Genomic DNA, 18994 nt, shown 5'->3' with positions numbered 1-18994 from the left:
AATAAAGTCATCGACCGACTCAAACTGGACGTAGGGCACGTTGTCCGAACCAGTATAAACCACGTGTCATTGAGTGCTAGGCCACATTCGATCACAACGTACGGCAAAACTATAAATATTTACGTGTTGGTCACTTTCTGCACCGACAGTTGACGCCGTCCGTGGGGAAGACGCTTTATGTTCACGCTTTTGGTCATCGGATGGCCCACTTTTCTACCATCTTCGCCATGGTGGGCTCAAGCGATACGACTCGTTTCGGCTCGCTGGAGTTTTCCGCACTCCCACCTATTGGGATGTGGGTTCCACCCGTCGTCGAGCCCTCTCAGGCCTTCCTCTTCGGAAGCCTGGACTTCATCGCCGACCGGCTCGGTGTGCTCCACCTCCGCGAGGAGGCACCTATCCCCGCGCCCGTCGGAGGGACGCCCTCCGTCGGCTCTGGGACTCCCAATGACTTCAACGACGAGACTCCTACGCTTCGTTCCGAGCATACACTCTGCTCAAACCCCGCTGTGAGTAACATATATATTGTTATTTACTCGCTATTTACTATCTTTCGCCAGTTATCCAGAGAGACCCCGTTGTTCGCACCACGACCGCCATGCAACTGGTTCCCCTATGGCCTCGCGTCCCCCGCGGACGCGTATGCTCGGGGGGCTCCGAAGGACGCTGGCGTCGCCCCCTCTCACATCCGAATTCGTAGGAATGGCGAGCTATGCTCCCACCACTTTCCACGAACTCCTGGATAACGAGGTTGAGAGCGACGGCTCTAGCATCGGCGACGTGGCACCTAGCCACCGTCCATCCCGGGAGTGCGCTATGGCGGATGCTCCGGGACAGCCACCGGTGGTAGCGGAGTCCTTGCAGACTCACACCCCTCCGGACCCTCGTGCGGGGGCCCTCGCGCTTGCACAAGAGCATGGCGAGGAGCTATGACAACGACGGCAGAACCAACCACCACCTGCTGCGCCCCGTGCGTGTAACCCGGCGAGCGACGCCCGGGGTCGCGCCCGCCAGGTCCAGCGCAACATCATGGATGGGAGAATGATCTCCCACAGTTCACTCGCCCTGGCCAGAACATCGCCGCGCGCGACAATACTTCTGCGCGGCCTTCCCGAGCCGAACGACTCCTAAGAACAGGCGATCTACCGGACCCTCCGGGCACTGGTGGAAACCGCCGCCGATCAACAGGCGGAGAGCTCCGCATCGCAACTCCGACTCGCGGCCTCTCTCCTCACCAGGGGAGTGGGGACGCGCCAAACGGATCGCTCCATTCGCTCACCGCTACAGCCGCCGAGCGCGGCACAGGATGCCGCAGCTGCGCCGCAGTTCGACCCGACGACCGTCGGTACGCTAACGGCTCGGTCCGAACTAAGACGCTCGCAGCGTCATCAGCAACTAGCATCAGGCCCGGCATGATGATGACGTCCATCGGGCGACGGTGAGGGCAGGCGACACGGCTCCGTCGGACCATCGAGGGGAGTGATGAAACGCGCCCTAGACATGCAGCCTGTTCGGGAGGCCGTAAACGATCGTGGATTATTTACTGCTGGCTAGTTTAGTGTGAGAGAAAAACACTGTTCCTGACTAGAAATTTACGAGACTAGAAATTTACGATCGTTTACAAGCAAACGAACATGCTGATGATCGTCGATCAGACGACCGAAGTCCCAGCCCGCATGGCACGGTACGCATAGAGCATCTCTGTCAACCTGCCCGTCCATTTAAGTGGCAGTTGCGAGCCGCCGTGCCGCCGCTCACATTTCCTACGGCCTAGATCCGTGGACGCTCCCCCGAAGAAAGCAACCCAGGAACCACCAAAGCCAGGGACACCCACCGAAACTCCTACCCACACAGCCTAGCGGGACCCACAAGTCAGCCAAAACGTCTCAAGCTCCGCCATTTCGCCTCCGTTTCCAACTCCCAGTGCCGGTCTTCCCACTCCCTCTCCTCGCTTCCCAATTTCCAAACCTCTCTCTTGCACGAGAGCACGGGAGCACGTACACGCGGAGCGAAAGCGATCGGCGCCGCGGCGGCGGCCACGATGACGTGGCACGATGACCTGCCCACCCTTGTGGGGGACACGGGCGTTCGCCTCCCCGGCGCCGGGGGGCACGCGCCGGCGGCGGCGAATGTTGCGGCGGTGGGGACCGGGTGGTACGGGGAGGAGGAAGAGGGGAGGGCGGAGGAGGAGGGGTGGGCGCTGCAGGCGAAGGGGTTCGCGGAGTCGACGGCGGAGATGCTGCGGGAGCTGGGCCGGGGGATGTGGGACGTCACCGCGCAGAGCCTCGCCGGCGCCGAGGACAGCGAGCTTGCGCGGCGGCCACGGGGAAGCGCTTCAGCCTCATGAACGAGTACCTCCCCGAGGAGCGCGACCCAGTGAGGTGTTGGCTCATCGTCGCCGCAGTCGCATTCGTCACGCTCCTAGGTAACCGCTGATCTCGCGTCCGCCGCTCTTCTCTGCGTCAGCACCGCTACACCGCGCGCTGGCGTGACGCGTCTCTGCCTCCTGCTGAGCGTGCAACTGCGGTTGTGGCGTCCCGCAATATGCTATGTGCGTTTTATCTTGTATTTGTTCTTTTGCGGGGACGGATCTAGCTGACTGCGGAGAATCGGGAATAAACGCGTGTTTCAGTTTCTGTTGAGGGTTTTAATTTGAATTTTGGATTATAACCTCTCTCATCTGTGAGAAGATATCTATTCTGTAGCACGTTTCACTGTCGAATTGGTTGAAAAATGTGACATTTGCATCCATACATTTTCAGACCCTGGGATCCATGCCTAGTTTGCTTGGGCAACGTTGCTTTGACAAGAAAAACCCACAACTACACTAATGTTTTATGTGTATTCTGGGTTTGTGTTTGATCCGCTGAATCAGTGCAATGGTTAAGGATGCCACTAGTCAATTGTTCTACTTTTTGAGAATGGGACAAGGGGAACTGCTTGACCCTATTTCAATAACATTTGTACAGATGGTTTGTCTAGTGTGTCTAGTTTAATTAATTGATTTTCATGGAGGCACTGTCTATTTCTCATCCTTATCTTTCACCATAATATGATGAGTATGAACCAAGTCAGTTTATTTTTAGTCCGATTTACTCTGTCACTGATTTCTTATGTACATTTTGTGATCAGTTTGGTTCATTGTGAACCAAAGCGTCTTACTTGAGAACTGGAACATGTTAATTTATATATTTTTCGAAATTCGAATAATATTATGAATTTAAGGTGACTTCATTCTCAATATCCTCATGCTATTAATTTATGACCCAATGCAACATGTATCCAGTAAGACATCCATTTTGTCAGTGCACCGTGGTCAGTTGATCCACATTACAGTTTGTCCATGTAGGAATCAGTGCACCACTTTAATTGCATAATGAGAATGTTCTCCGTGCAGTTTTAGGTGTTGGGAGTGGCAATGAAACTCCAGTAGAGCTTCCAAAGAAACTTATCATTGGTCCCCCAAGTGCCGATAGAATCCAACTTCCTTATGGACGGCATCTGGCTTATGAAGAACTAGGAGTCTCAGCTGACAGAGCAAGATTTTCACTGATTGCTCCTCATTCTTTTCTTTCATCAAGGCTGGCAGGTAGGGAATCTAGTCGAGTTGGTATGGCATGTTAGTTTATCAGAGCATCACATCATTTGCTGAATAGTGTTGGCATTTCCATGCTTTCTATTTGATCTACATTGTTCTTTCTCATGCAGGAATTCCTGGAATCAGTGCATCTCTTCTGGAAGAATTTGGAGTACGACTTATGACCTATGATCTACCTGGTTTTGGTGAAAGCGATCCACACCTAGGCCAGAATCTCTCTATCTGGCTAATGCTCTCAATATTCCGGAAAAGTTCTGGGTTGTGGGCTACTCTGGAGGTGTCATGCATGCATGCCTGGAGTGTTCTTTGCTACATTCCTGATCGAGTTGCTGGTACCTACCTCATATGGTTTTCTTCTATATTGTTTTGGATCTGTAAGTTTATATGTTGGCGAGTTCTTGATGGGGATGCCTCTTTGGTTGCAATTGTTTTTGACACTAGCACAGTGGAGCCATTGTTTTCAGCCTGTGGATATGCAATGTCATACCTTGCTTATGCCTTTTGAACTTCAGAAGACTTAATTCTGGAAATGATTGTGACCTAAACATAATGCCATCTATGCTTTACATTTTTGTAAGTTTGTTAGTATATCACTTTTGCCTCAATGATAATGAAATGCGGGTGCTCTATTCAATTGGATTACTCAGCAACATCGAAATCTGTAACAATATTTTTGTAACTGAAAGCACAGATGCACATATGTCTTCCTTGTTTGGAACCTTGATCTGGTCAAGGCATAACTACCATTGCATCTTAAGATTAACATGTGGTTATTCCAGTCAAAAGCATTTATTTCTTTTGTCTTCAAAGAACACAGACCTTACATGCTTATTGTATATGTAAGTATTCCTGTTAGGTCTGCTGATATGTAATTTATTATTCCGTGTCCAGGTGCAGCAATGTTCGCACCTATGGCAAATCCATACGACTTCAAGATGACCAAAGACGAGAGGCGTAAAACATGGGATAGTTGTGTCGATGTTTCACCACCGATAGCCTGCCACGGGGGTACCCGGGGCAATTTGTTCGGGTTTCGGCGTATGCAGAACTCGACGGTAAACGCAAGAGACAGTCGATTTATCCTGGTTCGGGCCCTCGACCATGATCGAGTAATAACCCTACGTCCAGTCGGCGTTAGCCTTTGCGTTGGATTGATTGTAAAGTGTTGTCTCTAACTCCCCCTCCGACCGCCCCATCTAAGGAGCCCTGCCCTCCTTTATATAGTCAGGAGGCCAGAGTCCTAGTCGGTTTACAATGTAGAGTCATAGTAGGATTACAGGGTAGTATTACTACTAGAATTACATGGGAGGAATCCTAATCAAACTAGATCTCTTTTCTTCCTTGCGGTGTATCCCGTGGTCCCGCATCGACAAGCCCCCGAGCACTTCATGGTTGAACTCCGGAAGCCTTGTCTTGTTTCTCCAGGTCTTGCCGAGTAGGAACAAGCGTTGTCCGAGTGCTTTCTTGAGCGAAACCGTGTAGCGCTTCGTGAGATCTTCGGGTGGTGTGTACCTTTTTTTTTGAAGAAAAAGTACTCCCATCTGGGTGTAGCCCCCGAGCCTCTTGCTATTTGGAACAAGGAGCTCCGATAGCCTGCCACGAGGGTACCCGGGGCAGTTTGTTCGGGCTTCGGCGTATGCAGAACTCGACGGTAAACGCAAGAGACAGTCGATTTATCCTGGTTCGGGCCCTCGACCATGATCGAGTAATAGCCCTACGTCCAGTCGGTGTTAGCCTTTGCGTTGAATTGATTGTAAAGTGTTGTCTCTAACTCCCCCTCCGACCGCCCCATCTAAGGAGCCTTGCCCTCCTTTATATAGTCAGAAGGCCAGAGTTCTAGTCGGTTTACAATGTAGAGTCCTAGTAGGATTACAGGGTAGTATTACTACTAGGATTACATGGGAGGAATTCTAATCAAACTAATCTCCTTTCTTCCTTGCGGTGTATCCCGTGGGTCCCGCATTGACAAGTTGGTCAACGAAACGGAAACTGATGCACATTTTAGCTCGGAGGTTTCCATCACTGCTACTGTTCTTTTATCGCCAAACCTTCCTTTCTGGAAAGCAAGGACAGCCAGAGAGTTGGTTGTCACTGTCATTGGGGAAGAAGGTATGCTGATATCAGTGTTATGTACTATCTCAAAGTACCAATGAAAAATTGGGCCTGCTGCTGCAGGGCAATATGGGAATGGCATGATTATTTGCTTTACCATTCCTGCTCTTACTTTATAATGTAGAAACCTTCTGTTTGTTTCAAGGCATAGGAAAATCAGATGTAAGATGTGTGGTATCTTGTACAACAGACAATCACACAAGGAAGAAGTGGCACTGGATTTTAGTTAGATAAATACCTTTTAAAAAAAATCAGCTGAAAATTTGGAGCATCTATATTTATCTTCCATATGCAACTATACACTCAACATCTGCTCCACATAGGTAAACAACTCCAGCATTGTTTTTTTTTTGGTTGCCTCTCCTCTGGGTACGGCTGTAGCATCTGTTCGTACACACGCACGCCCACTCAACACACACGCACGCCACTCACACCACCCGTGTACAAACAAACCCTACAACTACACTCAGAACTAGAAAGGTCGCGTCCTTATCGAGATCACCGAAATCCACCTAAGCACGTCACGATCCTATTATGGCACCACGCGGAGGCAACGAAATTTATCTAGGGACGTACCCCGGTGAGACACCAGAGTTGCGATCCCAGGGATCGAACTCTGGCGGGCAGCTCTCACACCGGAGAAGCTAGCCACTGAGCTAAGCGCTTGTTCTCAACTCCAGCATTGTTGTGCTTCATTAACATGCTAGTAATTGATTTATCCGTAATTGATTTATCCATGCCTGATTGTGATTGGTGCTAGCTTAAGAATTCTTAGTATTCATCCCTTTGATTAAATGTGAACATTTGCCCTTTCTCGTGCCAAGTACTAATATTACGGCATTATTCAGGACAAAACTTTACTGGAAGGTCCTGTGTTCAATGCATTCTGGGAAAGGAATGTTGCAGAGTCTGTGCGCCAGGGAGATGCAAGGCCATTTGTAGAGGAAGCTGTGCTGCAAGTATCTGACTGGGGTTTCAGCTTATCTGACATCCAAATGCAGAAGAAAGAGGCTCGAGGCTTTTTTGAACTCATCAAGTCTCTGTTCAATCAGGTTGAAAGAGTGTGGGTGGGATTTCTGGGCCCAATACATATATGGCAGGTTTGTACTCTGTTCTCTGAAACTGAAAAACTTACTCCAGCTATTTCACACATAGCGTGCTTGCACACAATGACGTTGTTTAGAAGGTGTTCTGTAGCCGCCTAGCATCTGGGCTCACCAGTTTCTGTTTATTTTGGTCATACTGTCAGAGTCTGTGCATGTCAAGGTTACCATTATATATGGCTTCAAAAAAGCTGTCACAGCACAGCTGAAAGGTTGCATCAATAGTAATTGTAGCTGAATAGTCTTGGTTTTGCATGATTAAAGAAAATTGATGCATAAGTTAGGTAGCATCGTAATTGGTTTTGTATGTATCAACAAATAGCAACTCCCAAATGGCATAAGAACTGGGAAATGGAGGTGCTATAAAAGCACCGTGTGTTGTCAATTGGACGCAATGAATTGGATGTGTCCATTATGTTGCTTGGTGGTTCAACTTCTCAAACTATATGCCTTGCACGTACGTGTAGCCGAGGGAATAAAAGAACTAACCTTTCATATCTCAACAGGGGATGGACGACCGAGTGGTCTCGCCGTCAGTGGCTGAATTTGTGCGGCGGGTGGTTCCAGGAGCCACGGTCCACAAGCTTCTTGATGAAGGCCACTTCTCATACTTCTGCTTCTGCGACGAGCGCCACAGGCAGATATTCTCCACCCTCTTCGGCATTCCCCAGGGCCCTATCAACCCTGCGCCGCAACCCAGCGAGGTCGTTTGAGAGCTCACCTAAGAAACAACAGTACCAGACAATGCCACAGATCAGGACCAAGGAGAATCAGGCCTGCCCTGATCAAGATCAGTTTTCAGGATCAACAGTATAGATACGAGACGTTACTACTACTAAATACAATACCTCAAAAAGACGGGCCTTTCGTCGCTGCCTGTGGACTGAGCTGCTCTTGCGGAAAAGTCTTGAAGGATGAAGGCAAAGCATTGGATAGAGGCTGTGCCGTTTCACTTCCATGTACAAAAATGCTCATCACAAATTCGCACGGCACCTGCTCGGTGCGCTCTTAGTATAGTCGGTATTAAAATTCGATTAACCTGCTATGACTCCGTTATAGGCTTCTTTTTGCACTTTTGCGCCCTCAGCTGAATTTTGTTCCTTTATTAAGGCTTTATGGCATGATGCAATAGTCCAATCCAGTTTAAGGTCAGTAATGTCTTCGCCTCTTGCTGCCGGTGCACTTGTCAGCTGGCAGTTGACGGATGTGCTGTGCTGCTGCGATACTGTGCGAGTGTTTTGAGATGAGATGTGTTTGGTATCTGGAGCGTTGTTTCCCAAAAACGGGCCGTCCTGTCCTCTCGTTTGGGATGAAAATGGTACGGGAAACTCCCAATACCGACCAGCACCATTTACTCGCGGGGAAAATTTGGTAGAAACAGGAACCAATTTAACAGATCCCGTATTTTTCCAGACCGTTTTCACGGATTCCGTATTTCAGCGGCATCGTTCTCCCATAATTTTCGAGACCGTTTTCGCGGATCCCGTATTTTAGCGGCAACATTCCCACGGGAGAGTACCGCACTTACCCTGTACCAGCAGCTAGTGCCTTCGCTATCTATCTACCCCACCTTATAATACATCACTTAAAATAAATCTACAGCCACATAACAAATATCTATTCTAGAGTCATGAGCTATGCTATACCCATACTCATGAATGCACCTAGAAAATATAACACCATCAAAATAGATGCACCAGATTATCTCTTAACCATTCTCTCTCATTACTCATCTAAATCCGATGGCTCATATTTAGTGTCTGTCCTCCATCGCCCTCCCGTGCACCTTCTCATCACTCGCATGTCCTCCCACGCCGTGCCCAGCCCCACACGCCCGCTCCCGCGCAGCCACAGTTCGATCCCCTCCCCCTCCTTTTCACCGATTGCTTTTTTTTCAGAAAAAAAAATCTTCCTTGCGCCGCCCCTACCTCCAACCCTCCCCGTCCCGATCCGCGTCGTCACTCCGTCAGGATCTAGGGCCGCCGCCCCGAACCAGGCCCCCGACCTCGCCCTCCCCATCCCCTCGACGAACACACGACAGTCGCCACCGCTCCTTCCTAATCCACGCACGATGCCCACCACGGCCTGGGGCGCGCCTCCTGCTGGCGCTGGTCATGTCCGGGCACTGCTCCACTGCCTGGACGCGCACCACCGCAGGCTGAAGCACCGCCGGCGAAAGCACGAGATCCCCTCCCCGATCAAGACGGTGGTGATGGAAAACCATCGCAAGCCTGCGCACGCGCTCGGACATGTCCGTTCACGCCTACTCTGCGTCGACACCGCAGGTCTCCGACGCTGCCGTCCGGCTACATCATCGGCCAGGTACATCAATCCTCCAATCGCATTAGTATCAGTAGAGAGTAGAGACGATGAGTACCAGTAGAGACGATGAGAGAGACCGTATCTACTAGATCCCATCGTGGGGAGGACATTATAGATCCGCGCAACTACGATCAACTGGAGCAGCAAGCACTGCTCGTGCGCTGGTTGGGCAGCTAGCTCGCGCGCGCTACTGCTCTGTGCCTGAGCAGCAAGCACCGCATGACGGGGATCTGCTGCTTGTGGTGCTATGCCATCCACCGTGATAGAGAGGAAGAGCAAGAAGTAGATAGCAGAGAAAACAGAGTACGACTGCTTGCTGCCTGTGCCGCTAGGCAGGTATTAAACGTGACAGACAAAGAATTCAGACAAGTAGCTAAAAGCACATGGCAAATGATTTTTTAACCTTTTCGTGAGAGCATATAGGGTCAAAGAGAGAGTGAGAGCATTTATGTAATAAATGTTTTTACGGTTTGTGCAACTGAACATCGTATATTGAAATTGATTTTGCAATAATAAATTGATTTGGCTTGTTTAATTCAGCAACTCTTATTGAATTGATTTGCAATGTACTTTGCAGTGCAGGAAGATGGAAATGCCCAGCTTCAATGATGTTTTTGGGAGTAATGTGGACAGCGCTGAGGTTGATTTTGATGTGTCTTATTTTGGTATCTCACCTGAAGGACAAAATGTTGTTGAACAAGCCTCTCAGTCTATCGAAAGGAAGCAATAAGAGATCAAAAGATTTCAGTGTAAAAGAGGATAACATGTTGGTGTTACCATAGCTAGAGGTGGGAATGTAGACATTAGAAATATAGCTGCTAAAAATGGTTTATTTGTTAGTTACAAGATACTGTATGCATTAAATAGAGGTGGGAGAAAGTAGGGAGACCAATATGAGGGATCGGATGGAGTTCACAACAAAGTAGGGGTTGAAATCTGGATGAGGGAGCCCTATTTTGAAGGATAGGCGGTCAAAATTTGAGCTGACGGTTCGGTTGGAGATGCTCTAAGGCGCCTGGCTTCTGGGGAAAGGTATGTGGCTTGTGATGATCTTAATTTTTCTGTCTCATCACACATTTACTATTTTCACTTAAGTGTTATGTGAAGATTTATTATCTGAATGTTAGTTGAAGCATGACCTCTCTATGCATTCAGTTCAAAAAATATTTCTTGCTCATTTGACCTCAATTGTTTTGGTAGCAAGGACATGAGGAGCGGCATGCAGCCAGCTTACGGGAACATGAAGAATTCACAAAGGTGAGAAATATCAGGAAGATCGAACTGGGGAGATATGAGACAGATACATGGTATTTCTCTTCCATTGCAGGCTTTAATTCTTGATGATACTTGCAGGGATGCCATCGGGGTTCTCTGAGCAGCAACACAACCCTTGAGATGTACTTCATCGTTCTCAAATTGAAGACTATATATTTGGACTTATGCTTGCCTGCATATTTCGAGCTATGTTTGCCTGTATTACTCTTTTGCTACAGTTTTAGTGATAATTTCAGTTTATTTTTTGCTGATGTTAATTCTCTATCTTTGTTGTCATGCAAAGACTTGTGTGTTTATCCACTATATTTTGATATCATTGTTGTCATGCAAGTAATCTTTATTTGGTATGTCAAGTTGTAATCAGAATCATATTTTTTTATTATAATATTATAATATATGATCGATGATTTTTCAAAAATCATCAAAGCATATATATTATTTTGGTTGTTTAATTTGTGTTGTCTTAAATATCACCGTAGCGTTAGCACGGGCAATTACTAGTTTTATAAGCGCCGCATTTTCTACCGCTCCCTTGGGGAGGCGATGTGGTGCTATTTACATTACAACTTGCTATTGTGGTGTTGACATAGGTCATGTTCGTTTCTCTTATAATCCGTCTTTTTCAGCTTGTTTTTTCAACCGAAACAGCGTTTTTCTCTCACAACAAATCAGCCAGAACAGTGTTTTCAGCTTGTTTTTTCAGCGAAGCGAACGGAGCCATCGTGGGCTGCAGTGGTCCGTTTACCAACTTGTGCAAATAGTGAAGGGACGCTCGCCATCCATGCGGATAGGAAGCCTTGAAGGCTTAGGTTTCAAAATTTTATTCATTCTTCGCGTGTTTCACCTCTGTTTCCGATTTAATTTACCGTTCCCGATCATTATCGACGTGTATCCGACCGCATTGTATTGTTCTCGATATCCCAATTCTGTTTCCATATATAAATATGAAATAAAAAATGGTTAGAGGACTTTCGCGACCATTTTGATCCCTACCTCTCGTCGCTCAAGGAAAGAGGGAAGTCTATTTGAGTACTAGTAATTTGCGCGTGCCCATGCGCGCGTGATAACATCTTTGCGATTTTGTTTGAGAAATGAAATAATGCTGAGATAATAAATTATTTTATCTGGCAACCCAAACAGTATATAAAAAGATCGCCACGAAAATATAGCACAGAACGCAATCACAAACCAAGGAAAAATGACCAAAAAATAGAAGCCAGTCGCTGAATCGTAGAAAGATTCATTGTTTTCCCACCATACATAATGTCAGCCGCAAGTGTATTTTTTACAAGACCATCTGAATCGTAGGGTCCATAGTTTTCCCCAGCCGCAAGTCTATTAAACGGGATAATCTAGCCAACACTGCAGTATTGGGGGGAAATCATATAAGCAGAGGTGAACACGGGAGCAGTTAAATAAGACATCAACGCAGTCATTAGCCCATTATGCACAAACATAGGAGCAGCTAAATAACACTGAAAAATGTTGTAGGAAAAATTTCCTCTTATCACTTTAAGGCCACAGGTTAATTTTGGTTGCATGATGCACCAAACATCTCTCGGACCCATTTTCATTTGTATTATTTGAATGGAAACTAAAAATAAATGTTTTGTACAAAGCAGAAGGTGCAACAGGCAACCAGACATACTGGACAATCTAATGCTACTCTCCAAGAAATACTGAACAGAATAGTTGCTAAAGTAAAAAAAGCATGGAATGCAATAGAGGATAATTTGAGAACAACGATCACCTCGTGGAGACTGTCCTCCATCAACTTCAAGGTCCATAACACCTCCTTCTCTAGGATCTGCAACCACCAAAAGCGAACTTTTTAGCCTTCATGTATACAGCTAAAGGACTATAAAAAATTGTCAACAAATTCGAAACAGAACTGCATTTGTAGCATGTGTTGAAGGACATCCGTACAAACTTTAAAATTACTAACCAAAGCTTAACAGATACTTGAATTCCTCGGTTGAACTACTTTACAACTGTAGCTCCATTTTGAAACAACGAAAGAACTTAGCAAACTTATATTAAGAAAAATTGGTTTCGAGCACGCAACAACAATTTAAATGTAACTGAAAATAGTGGAACACACTATACTGACATTTCATCAAACAATTCAACGAATCTAAACTGTTTGATGACAAATTGTCTAGGAAATAGCATATGCTACCTTTGGGTCAGGAACACATTCTTGCTAAGGCAAGATAACTTATAGGGGAGAGGCACAGGTGGTACCTTGAGCTGCAAATGATGGTCGACTGCAAGTCACCACTTTCGATGCCGGGTCGCATAGGCACTGGAGTGATTGGTATTGGTATTACACAGTTCCTCCATGCATAAAGATTAGAAATCAATAAAAGATTTTTTTTATCTATCAAAGGAGAGCAATCAATTAATCTTACAGCCTTTATGTGTTATATAAAGCGAAGCTTGGAACAAACAAACTGAAAATTGCCTACATCTGTACAACTCGGATTTCGTGTGAGGAACGCAACAGTCAATGTAACATTTGATGGGACAAAACTGGTGGCAAGGCAAACCACAGTTTCCATCCATTTGAACAATCCAAGAGAAAATAAATCGCAATGTATCTTTATTTTAGTAAGGAAAACATATGTTATATGACATAGAATAACTTTATTGGCAGGTAGGCAACATTTCTAAAATAATGTCTAGATATGCTTCTGCAAGAGAATTAAAGTTTGAATTTGAATTCACCTTTTCACAGCAAGAAACTAAAGCTAATCCTTGTTCAGACAAAACAATAAAGTTCATCCAACGGATTCACACTTCTAAACCAACAAAAGGGAATAAAGTTCGTCCCTTTAGCTCATTAGGCTGCAAAATTGAAACAAAAAGAAAGAGGTGATATTAGCAGTCACCTAATCTCTTCAAATTTAGAGGAACAGTGTTAGCTGGAAGTCTCATCGCCTGTTTTTTCTGTATTGCTTCATTGCTGTCATTCACCTATGATTATAAATATTATTTAGAAATGGAAAATAATTTCATAAATTGACAAACCAGCAAGCCAACTCCTAAAGAGCGACCAACAAAAAGCTAGTAAGAAATCCACTATGGTCATACACAGAGGCTTTTCTTCTATAGGTGCCCAGTCAATGGAAAAAAAATGGATGCAACAAGCATGAGATTAGGCTGGTAAGAAATCAAGCGTGGTCCAAATTAACAATTGCTCCCAAAAGCATCATTAGCATAAACCATACCAGTCCACGAAGCATGACACACAGCCTGTAGCCAAATTGCAGGTGAAGCCTTTCTGCCTATGCATCAGGGCAAAGAAGCTTTAGCCGTATACATGAAAAAAAGTAAAATCAAAATACCTTGATATGGCAACAGCACTGCTACGCATGCAGCGTCCATCAATTCGTCTGCCTAGCTTCTTCCTTGCCATGGCCTACAAGCGTGCCTCCACAGCTAGCTACTCACCAACTAGGGCCAGATCGCGTACAACCCCACAGCTCGAATCTTGGATTAGCAAACCTCACAGCCTGGGTGTGCCCACCGCTGCACGGGGGGCGCCCTGGCCCTAGTCGACCATGGAAGACCGCCGGAGGCCGACCGCCGCCCCGGTGCTCCGCCGGGCCAGGGGGTGCCTCGCCGGGTCTTGGCCGCACAATACAGATCTGGCGTCCTCCTTACCCCCAACAGCTACAGATGCCCCACGGAGAAGCAGGCCACCAGTGAGCTGCAGCAGATAGGCGGGAAACGAATGGAAAAGTAAGGATGGAGAGAGGCCGGGCGGCTCACCTGGCGCAGCCAGCAGAATGGCAAGGAAGACGGAACGGAGGGGCCGCTCGAGCCGAGGCTGTCCGCGCTGGTGCGCCAACGCGCTAGGGTCCCAACAAGGCAACATCGCCCTCGCGTTGGGGACCTCCCATGTTGGAGAACAGATCCGCTCGGGCCAGTGCAGCACCGCGCCGGAGGCCTCCCGCGCTGGTCGCCACCCGCTACAGGGCGCCGATGCGCTAGGGTTCTCTCGCTGGAACTGTCTGGGCCGGGGCGCCGCCGTGCTAGGGATGTCGTGCGACTGTGCCACTGCGCCGCAGGCCACGGCGCCAGAGCCGCCGACGCCGTGGCAGCTCCACACGGGGCTCGGAGGCCACGGTGCCGGAGCCGTGCGAGTGTGCCACTGCGCCGCAGGCCACGGCGCCAGAGCCGCCGACGCCGCGCCAGCTCCACACGGGGCCCGGAGGCCACGGTGCCGGAGCCGCCGCGCCTGGGCCCTCCTGTGCCGCCGCGCCAGCTGCACGGAAGCCGCACGCGTGGAGGCCACTGCACTGGGGCCACCAGCGCCGCCGCTCGAGCCCTGGCTCGGGAGTCGGGCCTCCCTAGCCCCAGCCGCCGCTGAGAGAGGAGCGAGAGGGAGGAGAAGTGGATTTGGAATGTGGAGCTAGGGTTTCAGCCGGTATATATTTGGCATGGGAAGAGCAGCAGCACCGTTGGATTGAGGATCTGACGCTCAGGAAAATTTTGAACGACGTGGCCACCTTGAGGCCGCGCCGTGGCCACAACAAATTTACTCTTTAAATTTGAACCCCCTCCCCCAACTTGTCACCTTGTCTGAAAAACCTCTCAACTTCAATACTACAAAAACTTTTAAAACCGATAAGAACCATGTAAAAAACCACTTTAAAATGGTCAGAGGGTATTTTGCTCGGTTTCGAAAGTTAGAGGATGTATGAATTCTGGTAACGGAGTTGAGGTTTTCTTCAGATTTAGAAGGTTAGGACTTCACTCAATGGGAAAAGTTCCTTTGACTACCCACAACTTTCATCAAAGTCAATTCGTCTTCCTCAATTGGAAACATAGTTTTTTTTATCTCTCTATTCTTTTGAAACCATCCATTTTTGCTCCCTCAGCGTGGCCAACATGGTGTCACCTGTCAAAACCGTTGAAGGATCAAAATCAAATGGTTTCAACAGACAGAGCCTACTAAAACCGTAGAGGGAGCAAAATAAAATAAAAATGATTTTCAACAAATAGTTTTAGAGGCTGTTTGAATACAAGAGCTAATTGCTAGGTAAGCTGATTGTTTAACCAAGCGTTCAACTAGTCGTTAGCTAATATCTACTCCCTTGGTTCCTGGTTCCAAATTATAAGTCGCTTTGACTTTTTAGTTCATCTATTTTGCTACGTATCTAGATAAGTCTAGATACGTAGCAAAATAGATGTATAAAAAAAGTCAAAACGGTTTATAATTTGGAATGGAGGGAATAGCTAATCAGCCTGTTCGCTTGTTGGTTTCAGCCAGCCCAAACCAGCCAGCCAATAGAGTTTTTCTCTCACAATAAACCAGCACCAGTCAGCCCAAAGCAGCCCAGAAACCAACCAACGAACATGCCCAATATTAACTGCTAATTTTTAGCCTAACTACGTAGCTCAACTAGATAAGCCCCTAAGAAAATGGTTTTCGATTGGGAGAGGCCAGTTTTTTTCTATTATTTTTTGAGCAATTTTTTTCCAATTATTGGGAGAGGCGAGTGAGGAAGGGCAAATGGACACTTTCCACTAAGAAATGGGCCATGCGAAGTTAGCCAAGGCTATTGTCATCTTGGGCCCTGCTTGAACAGCATGACCCATACTGTGGAGGCTAGACCTTCTTAATAGCCCCCTTTTTTCCTTTTTTGGAAAAAGTCCATTTTACCTCCCTAAACTATCATCGAAGTCTAGTTTTTCCTCCCTGAACTTTCAAAACCGGGTAAACCACATCTCCTTAACTTTTAAAACCGTTCGTTTTATCCTCCCTGATCCGGTTATAGGTGGTTTTCAAAGGCGATTTTGTTTTTTCTTTTTATTTATTTTGGCTAAATTTTTGAAAAATAATAGTAAATCATAGAAAAATCATAAAATCAAAAATCCAATTTTCCTGGACTCCACATGAGGAGATATACACAGTGAACACATAATATGGATATGCTTTAATATAAAGTTTTTGTTGTAGCTTTAGATCTATGCTTTTCTGTTATTAATTCATAGCTACAGTACTATAGTTTAATTGTGGTGAAAATTTTATGGTCGACTACTTATTGTATGATTGAACTTTATTAAAAATTTCAAGCTCATTGGATCATGTATAACTGAGTTATAAATTTATTCAGTTTTATGCTTGTTAAATAGTTAAAAGTGTGTAAAGATAGAAATGAGTATGAAATTTTACTATAGTTAAAGCATACAATAATTAGACTACCATAAAAAATTTACCACAATTAGACCATAGAAACTGCAGCTATGAATTAATTACAGAAAAACATAAATCTAAAGCTACAATAAAAACTTTATACTAAAGTATACCATATAATATGTTTACTATGTAGATATACTCATGTGGAGTCCAAGAAAATTAGTTTTTTATTTTATGATTTTTCTATGATCTACTATGATTTTTCAAAGATTCTACCAAAATAATATAAAAAAATAAAAAGGCAAAACCGTATTTGAAAACCACCTATAACCAGGTCAGAAAGGTAAATTGAACTGTTTTAGAAGTTGAGGGATGTGGTTTACCCGAGTTTGGAGTTCAGGAGGAAAACTAGACTTCGAGGATAGTTCAGGTCGGTAAAATGGACCTTTTCCTTTTTTTTTAGTATTTGAGAATGACAGCCCTTTCTAGTTGGGGCCTCCATGAACGGTTATTTTTTGGGCCTCCAAAACGTTCTTTCTTCGGGCCTTTCATCTGTGTAATCTAATGGCCCAGATCTTCCGCACCATCAACAATAGGCCTTCTTCTCCACCCGATCCATTCTGTCCGGAAAGCCGCCGCCGACGCCAGAGGCCGTCGACCCCGGCGACCTCGAGCTGCAGTCCCCGCGTCTCCACCGTCCCGTTCTTTGCGACTAGGGTAAGTCTCTCCACCGCGTCGTCGCCCTGCCACGCCCTTCTTTCCCGTCTCTGGCGCTAACTCATCCTGCCGTGATTTCCACGGCCATATCGCTGTGATTCAGGTCTTCAGGGAAAAAGAAACACGTCGTTCATCCTATCGCAGCCCCCGATTTCCCGAGCGGGCCGAGGCCGGTGTTCCCTAGCGCAGGAGCAAGTGACAGCGGCGGCTAGCCGGCAGCACCCAGCAGCTCAGACTTCAGGCGCAGAGGCAAGCAAGTCTGTCAGTCCGAACGTCCGCCCTCCAGCCTCCGGGATCCGGCTCAGCCGCTCGGACCCGTCGTCTTCTGACTGTAAGAGGTGAAAGTTCACATCCTCGGTTATCTCCACATCAGCTTCTTGCTGTATTGGAGGCGAAAAAATTGTTCTTGGAATACCCTGATGCAAAATACTGGCTCCGCCACTGGAAGTCTTAATTTTGGGCTGCTTTACCATTCAAACGTGTCAGTTACTCAGTTATGTGAGAAGTCCTGTTTCGCTTTTATCAGTTATCACATAAAATTATTTTCCTCCAGTCCTTTCGCTATGTTATATGCTTCAGGTCTAAAGGATTAAATTGACTCCCCACGAATAAGTTGTGCATGTTGCTGTGTAAAATTTCGGTATGTTTTTTTTTTGTTTATAAATGACATGCGTAGGCTTCTATGCTGTAGCATCTGACAGTATGAATGAATGAGAAGTTCTTTACAACCACGCTACCTAGTACTATGCAACAAGAGGATCCACTGATATCAATGTCGTTTGCTCTCTCTCATTGTTTTCCTTCTTTACTTGTCAGCCGATCATGAATACAACTCAGAAAGTTGATCCAGTGGAACAAGATGCTAAGGTTTTGAAGCAAGCCTCACAGTTCAAAAGGTGGGGGCGAAAACATCCATTTGTTCGGTATGGGTTACCACTCATTTCCTTGACAGTGTTTGGTGCCGTCGGGCTTGCTCATCTTATACAAGGCAGGTAAATGATTAAAACCTTTCTGCACTTTGCCTAAATCACATGAACTAGTCTGTTGTGCATTCCTTTGGTCTTCACCTATCTGACAATGCTGGTTGATTTGTACTTTTGCAGCAAAGAAGTGACAAAGGAAAAGGAGGATATAGAATGGGAGGTTGTAGAAACAACAAAAGCTCTAAGCCGAACAGGGCCAGTGGAAGGAGCCTATAAGCCTAAGAAGCTCTCTCTAGAGGATGAACTGAAGGTATGCTGCATTCATATTATGTAGAAAATGCACGTCTGCTTTGACTCTAAAGTTAGCCGTTTGCGCATTCACAGGCTTTGCAGCAAAAGGTTGACATAAACAGCTACGACTACAAGCCCATCCCAAGACCCAATGAGAAATAAGTGAAGCTGAACATCATTTACCAGTGCGTCAAGTGGATGTTTGTGTCTTGATACTTTCGCCGGCTCGTCTTGCCACAAGTTTTGTATGAATGTATGGAGATGATTCAAGTTTGAAATTAGAAGAGGAATGACCCATCATCATCATTAGAACTCTGCTCTGTGAGCCACCAGCTGTAGAGAATTGGCACGAGGATCCTTGAGTTGTAGGAATCAGTGTTTGTAGCAACAGCAATTACGCCTTCATGGCATGCCTGTATTGTTACTCTGCTGAGAATTTTTTTGATGCTACTAACGTGAATTAATAAATTGTTAACAGATTCTAAGTGGACAATCGCATTTTGTG

General features: G+C 46.3%; 1 protein-coding gene and 1 pseudogene across 1 annotated transcript; both read left to right on the top strand.

Moving 5' to 3' along the window:
- The first annotated feature begins 1764 nt into the window (after nt 1-1764).
- LOC136540144 (uncharacterized) lies at nt 1765-7955 on the top strand (annotated as a pseudogene).
- Nucleotides 7956-17137: 9182 nt separating this feature from the next.
- Nucleotides 17138-18982, top strand: LOC136540143 (uncharacterized). The gene is made up of 5 exons (XM_066532138.1): nt 17138-17275; nt 17379-17613; nt 18092-18267; nt 18379-18508; nt 18583-18982. The coding sequence occupies exons 3-5, from the start codon at nt 18098-18100 to the stop codon at nt 18649-18651; spliced, it is 369 nt and encodes a 122-aa protein (XP_066388235.1). The 5' UTR covers nt 17138-17275; nt 17379-17613; nt 18092-18097; the 3' UTR covers nt 18652-18982.
- The last annotated feature ends 12 nt before the right edge of the window (nt 18983-18994 follow it).

Source organism: Miscanthus floridulus, chromosome 2 (assembly GCF_019320115.1).
Source record: "Miscanthus floridulus cultivar M001 chromosome 2, ASM1932011v1, whole genome shotgun sequence".
NCBI lineage: Eukaryota > Viridiplantae > Streptophyta > Magnoliopsida > Poales > Poaceae > Miscanthus > Miscanthus floridulus.
This window is presented reverse-complemented; position numbering and strand designations above follow the sequence as displayed.